The 18039-nt window shown below is 37.7% G+C and overlaps 2 protein-coding genes and 1 long non-coding RNA gene across 4 annotated transcripts in view; 2 read left to right on the top strand and 1 right to left on the bottom strand.

Moving 5' to 3' along the window:
* Positions 1 to 1488: 1488 nt before the first annotated feature.
* LOC146460104 (uncharacterized) overlaps positions 1489 to 18039 on the top strand; it is a 33194-nt gene continuing 16643 nt past the window's right edge. The window contains exons 1-2 of the mRNA XM_085088447.1: positions 1489 to 1570; positions 8590 to 8710. Coding sequence (XP_084944573.1) covers positions 8663 to 8710 — 48 coding nt within the window. The 5' untranslated portion in view covers positions 1489 to 1570; positions 8590 to 8662. The remainder of the gene's footprint in view (positions 1571 to 8589; positions 8711 to 18039) is intronic.
* The window catches only part of LOC146460103 (uncharacterized), a 40965-nt gene continuing 32776 nt past the window's right edge, over positions 9851 to 18039 (bottom strand). The window contains exons 2-3 of the long non-coding RNA XR_014857697.1: positions 11073 to 12298; positions 9851 to 10416 (exon numbers count right to left, since the gene is read on the bottom strand). This is a non-coding gene — a long non-coding RNA (uncharacterized LOC146460103). The remainder of the gene's footprint in view (positions 10417 to 11072; positions 12299 to 18039) is intronic.
* Positions 15221 to 16929, top strand: LOC146460105 (uncharacterized). Of its 2 annotated transcripts, XM_085088444.1 has the most exons (4): positions 15229 to 15720; positions 15839 to 15959; positions 16064 to 16168; positions 16315 to 16929. In XM_085088444.1, exons 1-4 carry the CDS (start codon positions 15707 to 15709, stop codon positions 16372 to 16374), a joined length of 300 nt encoding a protein of 99 aa, XP_084944570.1. In that variant the 5' UTR covers positions 15229 to 15706; the 3' UTR covers positions 16375 to 16929. The 2 variants fall into 2 exon arrangements, with proteins under 2 accessions (XP_084944569.1, XP_084944570.1); XM_085088443.1 differs by having other exon boundaries at positions 15221 to 15720; positions 16064 to 16929.

Genomic DNA, 18039 nt, shown 5'->3' with positions numbered 1-18039 from the left:
TATTGTTTATAACATGTTCTGGACTCTAGTGTGCCGTTTTCAAACGGAAATTTCACCATTTTGAAGCGGCAAATCGAAAGAATAACTTCTAAGAAGCACTCGACATTTAAAACGGTGGAAATTGGTTAGTTCATGGCGAAGGAATCGTGCTTTGTTTGACAGTCCTCGACCACGACGCGAGACTGAAAAGAGGTCATTGAGAAGCTTACGTTATTGTAATGGAATTTCACGAATTTCCGCTGATAGTCTGAGTCACATAACACAACGGAAAACAACGTAACGCGATCGTCGTGACTCAAACTATTCCGTTAGCAAGGATAGTTCTATCAATCGGCGAAGCATACAGTTGGAATAAATGAATCAGCCCCAGCATCACGCGTAATGCCAGTATAGCAGGCATCTTGTTTTTTTTTCTTCTTCGTCGTAGCTACAAATGTGTAAATTAATTTATTCATTAAACTCACCCCTCTCCTACTCGGGGTGTATTGTTCTGATTGTCTTCAACAGAAGCAGGCCAATCAAAATCCATTCTTGTCGCTTACATCGCGAGGGAGGGGACCCACTCACCCCTACCTGTGTGACGTCAACGCATCATTTGATCTATTTATTAAAAACAGATTAAATTTGGCGCCATATTGTTAACATGTTCTGGACTCAAGTGTGTCGTTTTCAAACGGAAATTTCACCATTTTGAAGCGGTGAATCGAAAGAACAACTTCTAAGAAGCACTGGACATCTAAAACGGTGGAAATTGGTGAGTTCCTGGCGAAGGAATCGTGCTTTGTTTGACAGTCTTAGACCACGACGCGAGACTGAAAAGAGGTCATTGAGAAGCTTACGTTATCGCAATGGAATTCCCGCAATTTCCCTTGAAACCCCGAGTAGCGTAACACAAGGGAAACAACGTAACGCGATCGTCGTGACTCAAACTATTCCATTAGCAAAGATAGTTTTATCAATCGGCGAAGCATACAGTTGGAATAAATGAATCAGCCCCAGCATCTCGCGTAATGCCAGTATAGCAGGCATCTTGTCTTTATTTAATATGACCCTCGGTCTTGGAGTCCTCATTGCGCGCGGGAGAAAACCTCTGGTAACCAAAGAAGGCAAAGGTATACTAAGCTCACAAAGGAAAAAAGTAAATTCTCTAATTTGCGCACGAGGAACCCTTATACCTCAATAATCTGGAGGAATTTCGAACTCGTAAAATAAATATTATCCGAAGTCCAGTCCGACTTAGTGCTCGTTGCGCGCGAGAAAAACCTCTAATAGCCAAAGTAGCACACAAAACAAAAATAGTACATCTACTAATTTGCTCACGACGAACCTTTACATCTTCATAACCTGAATTTAGAATATCGAACTAGTAAAATTTGCTTCCTGTGTCCCTCCCTGCTGGTTTCTGACAAGAAATCCAATGCATAAAATCCTCAAGTCCAGGCCGCCTTTACACAAGCTAGGTAACCGCTCGTTTTCCACCCTTTGTCAAACAACATCATTCGAAGACTGTTTACGGGCGTGTTTTGGGTTGTGATCGGGTAACTAAGCGGCAAGATTTCTTTTATTGAAGGTAAGTCAAGCCTTTCAGTGTATTTTCAGCCACATAAGAGGTCTTTGGGCGATTCCATTAATCGATAGAGACGAGCATAGGGTGATTTTTGGGTAGAAATGTTAATTTTGAGGTTGTGACCTGACCGCCATGTTAATTTTCCAAAGCTGAAAGCACCTCGAAACAGTGTTTGTGTAGGATTGGCATCGAATTTGATTTTAAAATATCAGTTACAATAAAAAACCGTTAACTCGAAGTCCCTGCTAACTCGAATAAAATCCGATTTCCCTTGTACGAATTCGGCAACTCGAACTAATGAATGATTTGCCAGTAATCAGAGACCTAAGTTATGCGCACGGGATTCTGGAATCGCCAGGGGGCAAACATTGCAAGTCGCCAGAAAGAAATGTATGGCATAAAGACCATAAAGTTGTTTCTTCGTCAAAAGCAGTGATTTCGGGTAAAAAATAACGCATTTTCGCCGCGATTTTGTGAGAAGCGCAGGTGACTAATGTTGGTGCGTGGAAATTGTAAGATTTTGCATTGTGTTATAACTGGGATGAAATCTATCGATAAATGCGAAACGTTGATTGTGCAATCACTGAATCTACATCAAGTAATGGTGACCAATGGTCTCGAAATAATACAAATGTAGTTATTAATTTGAGGGGATTGACTCAATAAAGCCTTTTCAGTTGTAATTGTATGTGTGCCGATATTAACAACCTATGCCAGGCGGTGATCATTGTGATGTGTGAGGTGTATAAATATAGGGTTGACAAGCCTTCGCGCTCACGTGCGTGTTTTAGTTTTGCCCTCACGGGTATATCTTTTTGAGAACACCCTTTTATTTATGAAATAAGCGGTGTCCCCCGTAAAGTTTCTTTAAGAGCTAGATTTTCTTCTTATTAAATGCCATTTATGGTTGGGAGGATTTGCGTTATGGTCACTGTCGCATGTTTTGTATTTTGATCTCAAAGGTCATTTCTGGGTTATGCGTTCGGTTTATTACAATTCTTGTTGTTTCTGTTTAGCGACTGCCGTTCTTATGTACTTTGTGGCATTTGGTTCAGGTTTGGTATGGCTCATTTCAGCGCATCCGGTGACAGTATAGCCTCTCTTTTTATCACTGTAAGGATAGGATTTGAACGATGTACATGCATCTTGCAGCTTTTAATTTGTGTTGCTGGGCCCGGCTATTTGCTTTTGTTGCAAGATGCTGTGTTTCTTATCATGGCTATCTGTCTTTTGATCCTTTCTTTATCATTGTAGCTTGTTTGAAAGCTATGCAATGCATTAAATTGAGGGCTTAAGTCCTCTTTAGTCTCGTTTGTGTTTTTGTTAATATCGCTTCGCTCCGCTCTGTAACTGTGAGGTTTGTGTAGTGGGAGATCCTGTGTTTCAATTTATAATACGCCACAGAATGATTAGACAATTAGCCTGAGTTAGCAATCTCGTTGCTCTGGCCAGGGGAGATTTCCCCGTGTTAACTGTCACTGGTTTCAACCTTCCACAGTGCAATAGCTCCGTAATTTCCATACCCTCGCACAGTAATTTCTCTGCTTTGTTTGGGTAAAATTCCAGCAGCCATGAAGTTATAACGCACGTTCGTAACTAAAAGGAAAACAATCTCGACCCACATAATTACAACTGAAACGGCTTTATTGAGAGAATTCCCTCAAATTTACCCCTAAGCTGCCTAAATTTGTACTTTTTCAATAGAATAACTTGATGTAGATTCAGTAGATTTCACAATCAACCTTACACAAGAGTGTTTATCGATAGATTTTATCGCATCAATCGCACAATAACTTACAATTTCCATGTACCAAAATTAGCCACCTCTGCTTCTCACAAAATCACGGCGAAAATGCGTTACTCTTTGTCATAAACCACTGCTTTTGACAAAGAAACAACTTTATGCCATACATTTCTCTCTAGCTACTAGCAATGTTTGCCCCCTGACGATCCCAAAATCCTTTGCGCATATATGGGTCTCTGATTACTTCCAAATCATTCATTATACAGTAGAACCCCGGTAACTTGAACTCTGAAGGGAGACAAAAAACTGTTTGAGTTATCGGGGGTTCGAGCTATCTGAGTAGATTTATAGTTAATTTATAGTTCATTGATTATCAACACTTCAGTATACAACCCAGGGCAAATTAAACTTACTCTCATCAGAAACTGTAAGTCCCATGTAAGCTGAGGCTTTCGGGTCAAAAAAACCTTTGTCAACATTTTAAAGAAAGAATTGGAACGCCTTAAGATGTGAACATTATGAACTTGTACTTGCCTGTACTGTGAACTTTTTGTTCTCTGTGTGACACCTTTACAGGGAGTGCATGCAGTTTGAGTTAAAAGATCGGAAATGACTGTCAAATGCGTGATTTGTTGTACTGATTAAAATCACAGGTCACCAAAGCGTATGTGACACAGATTACCATGCAAGCGTAATATAAGATTTTTTATGGCATTAAAATTAAATCGAAATTTAGACAACAATATTCCCTCAAAAACCCACAAAAAATATAATAAAGCCTGAAAAAGCAGCTTACCCGTGTCTTTTGCTGCTTTTTCAAGGCTTTTCAGTGCTTCCAGACTCTGTTTTGAGCAGTTTAGCTCTCAGCGGCTGGTCCACCTGCATCACTGTATTATGTTAATGGAAGGCTGGAAACTACAGGTCGAATTTGAATAAAAATTTGGCCCGTCATTTGAGGAGAGTCAGCATTTCAAAAACCTGGCTAAAATTTGCTTGAAACTTAAGCACTTACTTACCTGCCTCACCATATGGCAAGAAGGGTGATGTGCTGTCCTTCCTGTGCAGCTGATTTTTGGAGGAGTTCATTTCTTGAGACACAGGCTCACGTTGATATCGGGTGACATGTTTGTCGCCAAACAAGCCGTGTTCGTGAAATGTGTTACAAACTCATGGTCAAACCTAGGCACGAGTACTAAAATGTGCCCAACAGGCCATACAAACTCTTATATTTAACTACTCTTGCATGGTAACCGGTGTCACATGCGCTTTGGTGACCTGTGTTAAAATGAAATTGCTTTAGAAGTGTCAATTCCAATGTTCTTTTGCCGATGACATGACAAGAGGAGCTAATGGGAAGACATCAGTGGTGAGCTGCAAGAACCAGAACTTGAGTTATCAGGGTAAATGTCAATCAAGGGACACAACATTTAGTTCGAGTAAGCGAGGAATTTGAATTATCCGAGCTCAAGTTATCTAAGTAAAAGTGACTGAAGAGAAGGGGCCAAATCCAAGAGAAATGGGACTTAGTTCAAGTTAGCGAGGAGTTCTAGATACCGGGATTCCACTGTACTTTACTTGGCTTGAATTAAATTTGCATCAGTAACTCGAACAATAATGTAAACACACGTAAAGGTCAGTCGGTAAACCTTAAAATGTTAAAACCTGTCTGAAGGACCTGTCAAAATCTTTAATCTTTGTTGATCAGTTGTGTGTCAGCCTCTGTACTGCCTTAATCTGTACATGTTCTTAAACTTTTGGGCTAATATTTCCAAACTAAACGTTCTCATCAGAAGACTAACATTAAACAAACTTGCTGTAGCAAAGACATTCATGATCCCAAGGGGTGGGGGTGGGGAGTTGGATACTCCAGGTAAAAAATGATGGGGAGGTACAAATGGAGTCACAAACTAATACCCAAAAATATCCCTTGGACTTAAAGTGAAAGCCAAAAAATCCCCTGAACCAAAATAACCCCCCTCCCCCCCCCAAAAAAAAAAAAAAAATTATAAATGATAATAATGACAATAATCTCATGATTAATTTTCGAACTGTCAAAACCCTCGGAAAAGATTAATTTCTGGTTAATGTATCTTAACGATATTTTACCGCAAATCTTCTCCTTTTCTAGAATAACTTCAAACGATTCCTGGTGAAGTGAAACTACCAAAAAAAATCCCATTTAATCTTCAAATTATTTTAAATTCAACAGAATTCCTTTGCACCTTCCTGTCGCCTTTTACCCGAAGTACCCCCTAACTGCTTTGAAGAGAGAAAGACAAAGGGCTTATGTCAATGCTTAGTCCTTTTATTTGACTGAGTCATAACAGAAAAAAGCTTTTCTTGCCTGAAGTAGTAGTCACACCTCTTCCTTTTCTGAGGTTACTAATATTTTGTAACACGTTTACGTGACATCTCTCAGCAATTATTTGCGAAGGGTTGCCAACATCCGACTTACCCCTAGTTAAAATAATCATGTTTGTTATGATCGAAAATGAAACTTTTTATCTTAAAATACAGAACCTTCAAGCAAACTTGGATGTTTGGAGAGCAAGGGATCTTACATGATTTGAGAAAGCGATGATTATAAAGTACCTGGGCATCAAAGTAAGTGCTTGGTGATCAAATCTGAACATCCCAAACAAATATGTTATTTTTATGGTGAAAACTAAATTCATTTACCTTCATTATTCATATGGAAAAACAAAAAGCAGAAGGATAGTAATGAGGCACACAAAAATTGCTCCTCCACAACTAATAATAGTAATAATAATAATGATGATGATGATGATGATGATGATGATGATCATAATAATAATAATAATAATAATAATAATAATAATAATAATAATAGAGTCAACTTCCATGTGTGACCACATTAAAGACCATCTATCCAAAACACCAAATTTTTCCCAGTCAAAGCCCCATAGTTGGAACCTCACATAAACAGGCGCTTTGCGGGGACTCTCAGTCTCTGTAAAACTTGGATATGGACGGGCAGATGCAGATGGCGGATGGCAGATGGCGGATGAGGTTTTTTTTTTTTAAAAAAAAATGGGATGTTGATATGGTTAAATTTATTGGTTAATTGTCACCTTCTAAGAAATGCTAGCTTTGGTTATTTTTTTTTATTTTGAATTAATTTATATCTTATTGTCAGGCAAACAGCGAAAACACTATAGAATGTTTCTTCTAGTTTTTCAGCCAAATCAGTCTGAGTTTGCAGTGGAACTCCGTACATTAGTACGACACACCATCCGGCAAAACAACACGTTCACACTGATGAACATTTACAGGATAATCTGATTAACGGGAAAAATACTGAACGAGCTCTTGTTAGGCATTATAGATTGGAAATCGTGGTTAATGTTCGAACAGACAGATCGATACAAGTTATTAAAAGATCATTTTAAGATGTCCAACGATTTCTCTGCGTAGGATTTGCGAGCGTGTCTTTTTCTTCCCTTTAAATTTGCACACAAGCGAAGTTTTCCTTGCAATAGGGGAACTTTTTTTTATTGGGTTTTGCGTCTTCTCGGTTTTGATATTCTTGCGGATTTTGGTTTTTCTCTTTTTTGAACATTCATATTTTTTTTACCTGACAGAAAAACAGGTTTTTCGGTCAGTTTCTGGTTTTCCCAGTTGCCTCAGCAGTGGTCTTCAGTTCCTAGTTGTAAGGGGTCGTCTTCTCCGAGAACTTGGTACAGTCGAACCTTGATTATCCGAACTCGTTGGGACTTGAATAGACTTGAATAAATAGTCCCGATAATTAAGAGTCCAGATAATCGAAAATATGAATATTAATGTGACAGTAATGTAAAGAAACCAACTGTAAAGAAAACAGAATTTAAATGTGAATAGATTTTTAAATTTGTCTAACCAAATGGTTGATGCTTTGAAGCTTTCGCGACATCAGACATCATGGCAGAACGTAACTTTTTCGTGACAGCAAACGTCCAAATATGGAACCCATAAAATTTTCCCGGAGAAAACAAGTGACATTTTTTCAAGCACGAGAAGTTCATATTCGTTTCAGCGAGGGATCACAAACAGAATCGCAATCTTTAATTCGTTACGATTGTTCAAGACCAAGCTAATTAGTGACTGGCTCTAAATCGGCTCTTAATCAAAACTTGAAAGGAAGCGTCGCTTGTGTGCAGATTTCCTGGGAGGAAAAAAACACGTTCACAAATCCTACGCAGAGAAATCTTTGGACATCTTAAAAAATCTTATAATAACTTGTATTGATCAGTCAGTTCGAACAATAACCACGATTTCCAATCTATAATGCCTAACAAGAGCTCGTACAGTACTTTTCCCGTTAATCACATTATCCTGTAAATGTTCATCAATGTGAACGTGTCGTTTTGCCGGATGGTGTGTCATACTGATAAATGGACTTCCACTGCAAACTCAGACTGATTTGGCTGAAAAACGAGAAGAAACATTCTATAGCGTTTTCGCTGTTTGACTGACAATAAGATATAAATTAATTCAAAATAAAAAAAAAATAACCAAACCTAGCATTTCTTAGAAGGTGACAATTAACCAATAAATTTAACAGTATCAACATCCCATTAAAAAAAAGCCCCATCCGCCATGCGCCGTCCACATCCGCCCGCCAGTCCGTATTCTCATTTTACAGAGTCCCCACTTTAGGACCACTTTTTGACCTGATGGCATTATAATTTTCATTGTTCTTAACCTGTTGCAAACAACCACTTGATAGCTGATCTGATCTCCTTGTTGACTGCGTGTGCTACCCTACTCAGAATTTACGACAAACTTCTAGTAACAACCTGGTAATGCTCGTATTATAACTAGGAAAATAAATGCAATGAATTCCCTTTAAATATGTGGATGTATCACACCTGTTCCTGGAAGAGACCCCTTCTGGTTCGAATCTTGTTAATGACCACCTCTAGTAAGCGACCACTTTGACTTAATCTTGGTATTTTAGGTGATTTTTTATGAGAGATTTGACTGTAATGATGATGATGATAATAATAATAATAATAATAATAATAATAATAATAATAATAATAACAATGATATTCGAATCCAATCTGAATTGTATTGTATTACTGTAAAAAAATATCAACTATTAAATTAATATACTGGTTCAAAAAAATTTTCATTTCCAGAAGAAACAAGATTTGTTTTATTTCTTATTAATTTGCCAATAATGCCAAAGACATTGAGATAATTTTTGAAGTACACTTCTCAATAATATTCTGAAAGTTTATTTCAATATTATTATTATGTTTCTCTGATTAAACAGGAAAACATGCCAAGATTATTGAGGAGCAAAAGAGACCAAAAGCATTCTGACAGTGCAGGGTGTCAGAGGAATCATGTTAGGGCTCCCACAGAGGAGAAGAGTTATGAATGTAAGCAGTGTGGTAAGTGTTTTAGTCGAGCAGAACATCTGAGAATACATGGAAGAATCCATACTGGAGAGAAGCCTTATGAATGCAAACAGTGTGGCAAGTGTTTTAGTGAAACAGGAACTTTAAAGAAACATGAAAGAGTCCATACTGGAGAGAAGCCTTATGAATGCAAACAGTGTGGCAAGTGTTTTAGCCAAGCAGGAGTTTTAAGGACACATGAAAGAGTCCATACTGGAGAGAGGCCTTATGAATGCAAACAGTGCGGCAAGTGTTTTACTGTAGCAGGAAATCTAAGGAAACATGAAAAAGTCCATACTGGAGAGAAGCCTTATGAATGCAAACAGTGTGGCAAGTGTTTTAGTGAAGCAGGAAGTCTAACGAAACATGGAAGAATCCATACTGGAGAGAAGCCTTATGAATGCAAACAGTGTGGCAAGTGTTTAAGTGAAACAGGAGCTTTAAAGAAACATGAAAGAGTCCATACTGGACAGAAGCCTTATGAATGCAAACAGTGTGGCAAGCGTTTTAGATTTCCAGGAAACCTTAGATTGCATAAAAGGGTCCACACTGGAGAGAAGCCTTATAAATGCAAACAGTGTGGCAAGTGTTTTAGTAGAGCAGGGAATCTAAGGAAACATGAAAGAGTCCATACTGGAGAGAAGCCTTATGAATGCAAACAGTGTGGCAAGTGTTTTAGTAGAGCAGGACATCTAAGGAATCACAAAAGAATCCATACTGGAGAGAAACCTTATGAATGCAAACAGTGTGGCAAGCGTTTTACTGTAGCACGCACTCTAATGAGACATAAAAGAGTCCATACTGGAGAGAAGCCTTATGAATGCAAGCAGTGTGGCAAGTGTTTTAGTGAAGCAGGAAGTCTAAAGAAACATGAAAGACTCCATACTGGAGAAAAACCTTATGAATGCAAACAGTGCGGCAAGTGTTTTAATTACTTAGGAAATTTAAGAAAACACAACAGAGCCCACAAGGGGGCTGTAAAATGTCTTAAGGATCCCCTTTCGACACAATCCTCTTCTTTGCAAAACTCTCAGTCAGAACATGTTGAAAAACACATCTGTTGGATTTGTCAAGAGGAGCTTTGTAGTGAGTCTCTACTGATTGAACATTATGAAAATCATATGACCGGTCAATAGATTTTAATTTGTCATAATACCTTTTACATGTATTTATGACTGCTTTAAAACATTTTGCATAACAGAATGGATGGTGAAATGTTTACCGTATTAAATAAGTTAGGGATAAAAACTATGAAAAGTATAGCCTGTCAGTCGCAGACATTCTGCTGAACCCAGATGTATGGACACTCACTTTGTTATTACAGCAGTTACTAATAACTTGCGTCCTTCTTCCTTTAAAAGAGTAAGAGAAAGTGTCATTGATCAAAGATCAGTCATTGACGTCGATATGAATTTAGGCAAAATTTAAAATGAGAGAACCAAACATTGACAATTATACTGGCCTACAGGTGGTAAAACATTTATCAAAATTTATTTCCGAATGAGGTTGAACTGCAAGGAAGGTGTCTGCTGAACCCAGATGTATGGACACTCACTTGTTATTATAGCAGTTACAAATAACTTGCGACCATCTTCCTTCAAAAGAGCAAGAGAAAGTGTCATTGATCAAAGAGCAGCCATTGACATTGACATGAATTCTTGCAAAATTTGAGATTAGAGACAATTGACAATTTAACAGGCCTCCCGGAGTAGTCAATCGATAATATCGATAATCGATAGCATTCGATAACAATCGATAAACACAATCGCACGCTCGTTGCTCTTTCACCCAGTCTTTAAAGGGAAAGATTTTCGTGATTTTTTGAGTAAAGATATAAACAAATCATCTAGACGCCCTCGGGCTCGTAATCTAAATTCTTCTTGTTCCCCATATTTCTTAGGTTAAACGTGGTTTCAAAACCAACGGAACAAAGGAAGAGAAAAAATTTAGACGACAATCTTGAAACCGAGAACCCGGAAAAGGAAAAATAATTTACGTTTGTAATCGAACCCGGTTAATCGAACAATAAAATCAGGAAGAAAATCATAATGCAGTCTCTTTGGTCTCTTGTACAGTGTTTGTCAACAAATCATTTCATTACCGCCTTTGATATCTACATTTAAAGAGTCACAATCAAACGCTCCCTCAACGTAAACAGGATAATTTTTATCGATTCAATAACAATCGATGAATCCGATAAAATCGATAACATTAACACTTCGTCGGCGTGTGAGTATCGAATTTAATCGATTGACCGATAAAATCGATATCGTTTAAGTTCAATTTATCGATAGATATCGATTTATCGAATGATTTTCCGATATCAATTTTTATCGATTGACTACCCCGGGCAGGCCTACAGGTGGTATAACATTAACAAAATTTATTTCCGAAGGAGGTTGAACTGCAAGGAAGTTGTCTTTTACAGCATGTAAATACTTTACAGTATTTTATACGTAATACTTATTTTAAAAATTTTCCTGCACATGGCAATTTACAAAAGCAGCAATGCGAGTAATTAAATTAGGAAATTATTGAGTGCTACATACAATATTATACATGATCCTCTATATGACACCTATTCTTGTAGAGTCAACTGGCTCGGATCATGTTAATTTATTTTAAAACAGTTTTCCTTCTTATTTCTGGTAAAATGTCTAATTTCTTAGCTCTGCTGCCTTGAGCTCTTGTCAAAATAAATAACAATGTCATCGGCTTTTCTTTGATTGACATCCCTTCAAAAATTATGCAACTTTAACCAACTCTTGTGAAGCTGGTAGGAGGCATGTTATTGAGCTTGCATATTTTTATCTACTAATGCCATTATTTTTTAATGGTATATTTGACTTAAGGGTTTTTAAATAATAATGCGAGCAAACGTGTAATTTTTGTGTCTACGGCTTCTAGAGTAGCGTAGACACTATGTCATCGGGTTGAGTGAAAGAGTGTAAGAGTTTAAATGCCACAGGAATCCCAAATGGAACCGACGCTAATCCTCGACTGACCGAGATCTAAGCGATTGTATTTGCGGATCAGGACAATGGCGACAATACGGTAAATGATGTTTTCCGATGTTGATTTGCTTTTTACAAATAGTTTAAGTGATGATTTGAACCAGAATTCTGTAACTTCTGTAATTTTCATCGCAAACGTGCCCCAATTTACTGCGAGTGATCGCTTTGAACAAACACGGAGTGTCTTCAAATTTTACATGCGTGTTTGCACGCACGCACGCAAAAAAAAAACTGAAAGTTTTGGCCTCTAATAGCAAATGCATCGTTTATTTCAATAAAATGTTTTGTTGGAAAAGCTTTTTGTTGATTTTTGTGTCTTTGTCAATTCATATATGCGTTTGAGGAACGACAAATGCGTAATCAAGGACAATTTGCATAAGCGGGTTGAAATTTGATATGCCAAAGGTCTTCATCAACATGCCGTGAATTTTAGATATTTTTGCGTTCAAGTGTGTTTTTCGGCAAATGATTAATAGTAACGATATTATTTTCCGTCAGAAAACATTTGTTTAATCATTCCAGTTTAATATGCAGTTAATTTTGGAAGCCAACGATATTTATTTATCTACTGCACATTTTGAACCGCTGCAGGAAAAAGTTAATTTATGCGAAAACTATGGAAATGCGACAGGAGTCAAAGGGTTAAAGAATGATACTTGCCATTCATAAGTTCAGTATAGATTAATTAATAGTTTCTGTTGCATTTTATGCCTACGTTTCAGGTTAGAACTTTGCTTTCAGTACTTTATGTTTAGAACTTTGCTGCATTACTTTCAGTACAAAGTTGTGGTTCACGTTGTTAGATTATATAATATATTGTTTATGTTAGAATAAAGTTACAGTTCTCTTCTTACAAAATGTTTGTGGTAAACGATACCAGCTTAATCTCAATCTCACCAGTATTCTGTGCAATACTTTTACAACCATTTTTTTTTTATCTCTATCCTATTTCCACTCCTCCCTCTTCGTTTTCATTTCAGTCTTATTTCCCTTTTCTTCTATTCTTTTATATCACATTTCTATACCATAACTGCAGTAGACACATGCAGTCTAAGACTGCCTATTTTCTAAATTACATTTAGCTTTGATTGGATTACAACAACTTAGACCTCAAAGGTGCGTTTTCGTTCTTTATTTTTTCTTGTCGAAAAAATCGGATAACTCCCATCGTCTGACAACCACATTCAGATTTTTTACCGCGTTAAATGTTTTTTTTTTTTTTGCAATACCAACATACAGAAATTAATCGGTCGATTCCAATGTAAGGGTCTGGCGCAAAACCAACATAAGCGATGATTCTGCCTTGGCATTCAAATTTCTCAGAATTTGCTTTAATCCGCCTTGCATACAGACTGGTTCTTGTGTCGGAAACATTATTCCATATTAACTTTGTGATGAAAGTTCTCGCCCAACAAGTTTAAGACTTTTGCTTAAAAGTTGGTGCAACTGTTTCAAAAGTGATGTTTTAAAACGATACTAAACTGAAGTTATACATGATAACTCTCTAAGCCAAAGCAGAGTCTACAGATTTGTTATCACATTAGAACTTATGTCTGACTTCAAAACTCATTAATAATTCATAACCCAATTGACCTATCAAATTGTCGATAATGCATCACATGCAGTGACTACACTGTATATCGATTAACCTCCTCCTTATAAGTATGCGGTGTTTTTCTTGTGTGCTAACTTCCAACGTTCTCAAAGGCACAATTGTTATGAACTCTATTGACACTCGCTTTTCCAGGAATGTTTTTGAAGCCGTTCAAAAATCTCGCACACGTGTTTTATCGGGTCTAAAACCACTTTAAATCGCGATAAAACACTCCTCCTAAGAACCTGATAAACTCACAGGTAATGATATCAAACGAAACAATAACCTCAAAACAAGACAAAGTAAAACACAATTACCTACAAGACAAAAAAAATGTCAGGTTCTTACACCAAGGCAAAGCCTGATTCAAGCTCCCAAATCACAAAGTAAACAGACTGGGAACTATATGTTGTGGCGCAAGAACCATTCTGTATGCCTGTCAAATGAGAGGGAATTCAGTCAAGTCAAGTCATCGGTTGAGTTGGTTTTGCACCAGGCACTTCAAATGTTAAACAACACCTACAGTGAAAAACAGTGAAATCTGTTTTGTGATAACAAGTTGTCAGTTTAATGGAACGGATGTCTGTCAGGGCGAGTTTCATTGAAGGCAAAGAATGTATTTTCTACAATTTAGATTTTAAGCTATTTCTTGATTTAGGGAGAGGTTATTTAACGAAGAGGCAATGTCTGTATGATATTTGTCACGTTAAATACCGAGCCTCTAGTATCAAAGTATTGTTACGTTCTTGTTTTGTTCCCAGCTGTAATGTTTGTTTACAGTCAACTTGAAAAACTGCACAATGTATAAAGTCGGTTCTTGTTGAATATAGTTACTCATTCTCTTTAACACCCGAAGGCCTACGTGGCCATTAATGTTAAACAGCATCTACAAGACTACAACACTATTTTGTGATTACAAGGTGGCAATTTAACGGGTATGTGTCAGGGAGAGTTGCATTGAAGGCAAAAACTATGGTTTTCTACACCTAATTTAGACTTTAAGCTAGTCCTCGTTTTAAGAAAAGTATATTAAACGAAGAATTCATTAACAAAGAAGCAATGCTTGTAAGATATTTGAGCCATTGGTATCAAAGTTTTGTCACGTTCTTGTTTTGTTCCTAACTGGAAGGTTTGTTTATAGTCGTAACTGGAAAAACTGCACAATGAGTAAAGTCGGTTCTTATTGAATTTAGTTACTCATTCTCTTTAACACCTGAAGGCCTCCATGTAATGTGAACATGCATATTCCCAAGACTGTTCTCCGTGAATTTTATCTGGTAGAAGTTTTGCAAAATCTCTTTCGCGTAACTCATATCTTTGGCGAGGTAGTTTTACTGAGGTAGAAATTAAATTCTGGATACTATTGCGTCCGTAATGTCAAAGATTAAACAAGTCATTTGTTGCAGTTGTAGTTAAATAAAGTTTTGTTGAATTTTTGACAGTTTTGTTTTTTCGTGTTGTCCGTTTTGTCAATGAAATAATTTGCGATGGTTTCCTTTCAACTGTCCAGTCAAAACCAAGCAATGCGGGTGGTGGAGTTGTTAGTGTTAAGGATACTTCCTGGGTTCGCGGGTGTCCTTTGGAAAAAAATTCGTACGCGCGCAAGTTTTAACAAACCTCTAACAAACTATATATCATTATAAAGCTTAATAAACGTAGTTTCCTATAAAAAATATAATTTAGCGATCTTTTCCTTTTCTAAGCGCCAGAAGCCAGTAGAACCTCGAATCGACCGATGGTCGTTCCATTGAATTAATCGGTTATCGAACGCCGCGCGAAGAACGAAATCGCTGCACAGTGATAATCACAACGCATCAATCAACAAAAAGGTGTCAGGCTTTTTCGAAATTCTGATTGGTTATTTAGATATCCACGTCTAAAGTTTGAGTAGCGAAAAATATTTGAGGCGTGTTGCCTAAACAGTCGCCACGGGAAAAATATTTTGAAAATCAAAATTCCCTGACACCCTTTTGTTTGTCATTATTCCTCAAATCTTCTGGCCAAATTTCACGACAATCCGTCAAAACTACATACCCTATTAATTCGTTCAAAGTGGACATACTCTGCCAAAATTCAAGTGCGAGTTTTCGCTCGATAAAGGTTTGCAAGAAAAACAAGCCTCCACAGGAGATTATGACACCTCATTACGTGGCTAGCCAATCGAGCAACAGGACCCCACGGCGTCAACAACAATAGCACAGTATTTCGCGGAAAAAGTATCGTGTTGCAGACACGTTTTAGACTCCGCTGTTGTGATCGAGCGAGATCGGGAAAGTGGCGAAAGGAAAACGTAAAAATCAACCAGGAAAACGGGGAAAAACCAAGGCTAACGAAACCAAAAGCGCGTCAGCGGAGAGTTTGAGGAGTGCACTGATATCAGAGATGAAATCTATTGGGTAGGTTGTTCTTTTTGATTGCGTGTAATGTAATTTACGCTTCAAGCTAAAGCGATTATTCATTTCGTATCAAAGGAAATGTATAATGAAAGGAAATCGCATTTTTACTGTTATTTAGGTACGATGGTGATTTCTTCGTAAGAAATCTTCAAAATAGCGTGGAGCGGAGTAAAAGGCGAGAGAAAGGGCCACGCAGAACGCGCTATCTCCAGTATTACACGTGGGCTCATGCACTTCTGGTGCATGGTGAGTTCGATCTCATTGGTCTAATTCTTGCTGATTTTATGCCAATGTTTCATTACAAACGCGCAGTAAAACGTTATTTGGTTTTATCTCGCTGCAGAAGAAAGAAATCGGCCCAGAGGATGCAGAATATGCATTTCCGGAAGTTGTGCTCAATTTTATTAGAAAAGTCGTTCCAGGAGATGTCAAGTGGGAGATCAGAGAGGTTTGTCTGCCACAACAACCCAAAATTTCCTTATCTTTATTCTGGTCTTTTTATGAAATAAAATAGATCTTGGAGTTGGAGTTATGCTGGTATCAAAATAATACACAATGGTGATTTTTTTTTTTTTTTTTTTGATATGTTCACAGGACGCTTGCAAAGTTACGGCTATAGGACTTTTGCACGGCAATCGACCTCTGTGTACTTGATCCAATAACAGTGAATAAATTTGAAGGCCGCTGCTCCAGTTCTTCGTGATCACCTTCGACAGAACCTTCAAGGTCGACTAGAGTTTTTTGGTCGAACCAAGAGCCTTTGTCGCTCTCTGCAAGATCACGTTTTCGATCTTCGCTGAAACCTATCTTTCCCTTTTTCTTAGGCCCTGGCTTCTTCCGGGATTTTATCCACAGGCTCTTTTCGTTTTTTGATGACTTTTCCATGTGGGAAGCGCGAAGAATATAAAATTCGAAGTGAGAAATTTTCTGCAGACGAGATGTAAACAAAATATGCTTATTTCTGAAATAAGAGCTACCGGATGAAGCGTTTTGCCGCGAAAATTCCTCTGGGGCGTCTCGCACTAAGAAGATTATGACACCTTTTTTATTTATTTACTTTTATATGGAAATACGTTTTCCTAAATATCTCGCGCTTTTTTTAATATTTTTCAATTTTTTTTTCAGTAAGTGTTAGATAAAATCCCCAAATTCTATTTGGTCGAAAAAAATGTTTTTTGACTTTTTCACCCTATCGAACCCAGGAAGTGCCCTTAAAGTGGAATTTGCAACTCTGCTTTGGTCAGCTGCAGTAGTTTAATTGGTCAGTTGAAAGGAAAACCTTCAAAGAGATATCAAGACGAATAAAAACACATGGCAATAGTCACGCACGCTGCTCTGTAGGTGGATGGATGGATAGCCTTTATTTAAACACGATAAGTCTTAAAGCTAAAAATTAAAAAGCTTGGGGGATCGTATGTAAGGAAAAGAAGGACTTACTAGAGGGTCCTGAAAGGGAGGGGGGGGGGGGTGTACCAACCCCATTTCCCAGCCCTTTTCCCCAAATCCTTCTTCTCAGTGTTCAAATCTCATTCCCACTTGCAGAATTCAGAAAAAATCCCAGTGTTATAGGTGACTCAAATTTCTGCAAGGCTGAGTGGACTGCGTAGAAAACTTAACACGACAGCGACATGATAGAGACCAAACCGAGAATCAACAGAATGCGGCAACCGTGGAAAGCTGATTCGAGCTGGTTATACATACCAGCTCTTTTCTCTTTGCGTCCACAAAATTACAGCTTTAAAATACGACCCAACAAAGACCCAAAAATTCACGAGAATTTTTGAAGTTGTTCTCAAGACAGGATCCTTTAGGTCTTATTATAGGAAATTAACGATGCACGTTATTTAAATTCGCGTTAATTTCACGTCATTGTTGATTAAAATCACACTATTTTACAGCATCGTCATTTTAAGACACCTAAATTTTCAACAAAGTTACAAGTCATCTACCTCTCCGACAGAGAGACACATTGTCATTCAATATTGATTTTAGAATCTCTTGAGATTCGTGATTGTAACGATCGTTATCTTCAAGGGGATAGCTCACTTCTTTTACTTTGTTATGCAAAATGTCCATCGCCTTTCTGTCTTCCCATTTTACAGTCACCTCAAGAGGAATTGCCAGACCGCCTTAATAAGCGGAGATGGCTTGTGTCTGATACTGGGTTGGACTTCATCTCTTATGAGAGCTTCTCTCTGCAGTGCATTCCAGATATATCAGCTCAGTTCTATTGGAATATGTCCGACAGTAGAAGGGACTGAATAGGCTCACTGGCAATATTGTTCGTCCAACGACTGCAAACCGGTCGTTTTTGTCTTT

The sequence above is a fragment of the Pavona decussata genome, unplaced genomic scaffold (assembly GCF_977016875.1).
Source record: "Pavona decussata unplaced genomic scaffold, jaPavDecu1.1 SCAFFOLD_214, whole genome shotgun sequence".
NCBI lineage: Eukaryota > Metazoa > Cnidaria > Anthozoa > Scleractinia > Agariciidae > Pavona > Pavona decussata.
Note: the sequence above shows the minus strand (reverse complement) of the source record. Positions and strands in the feature narration are given on the sequence as shown.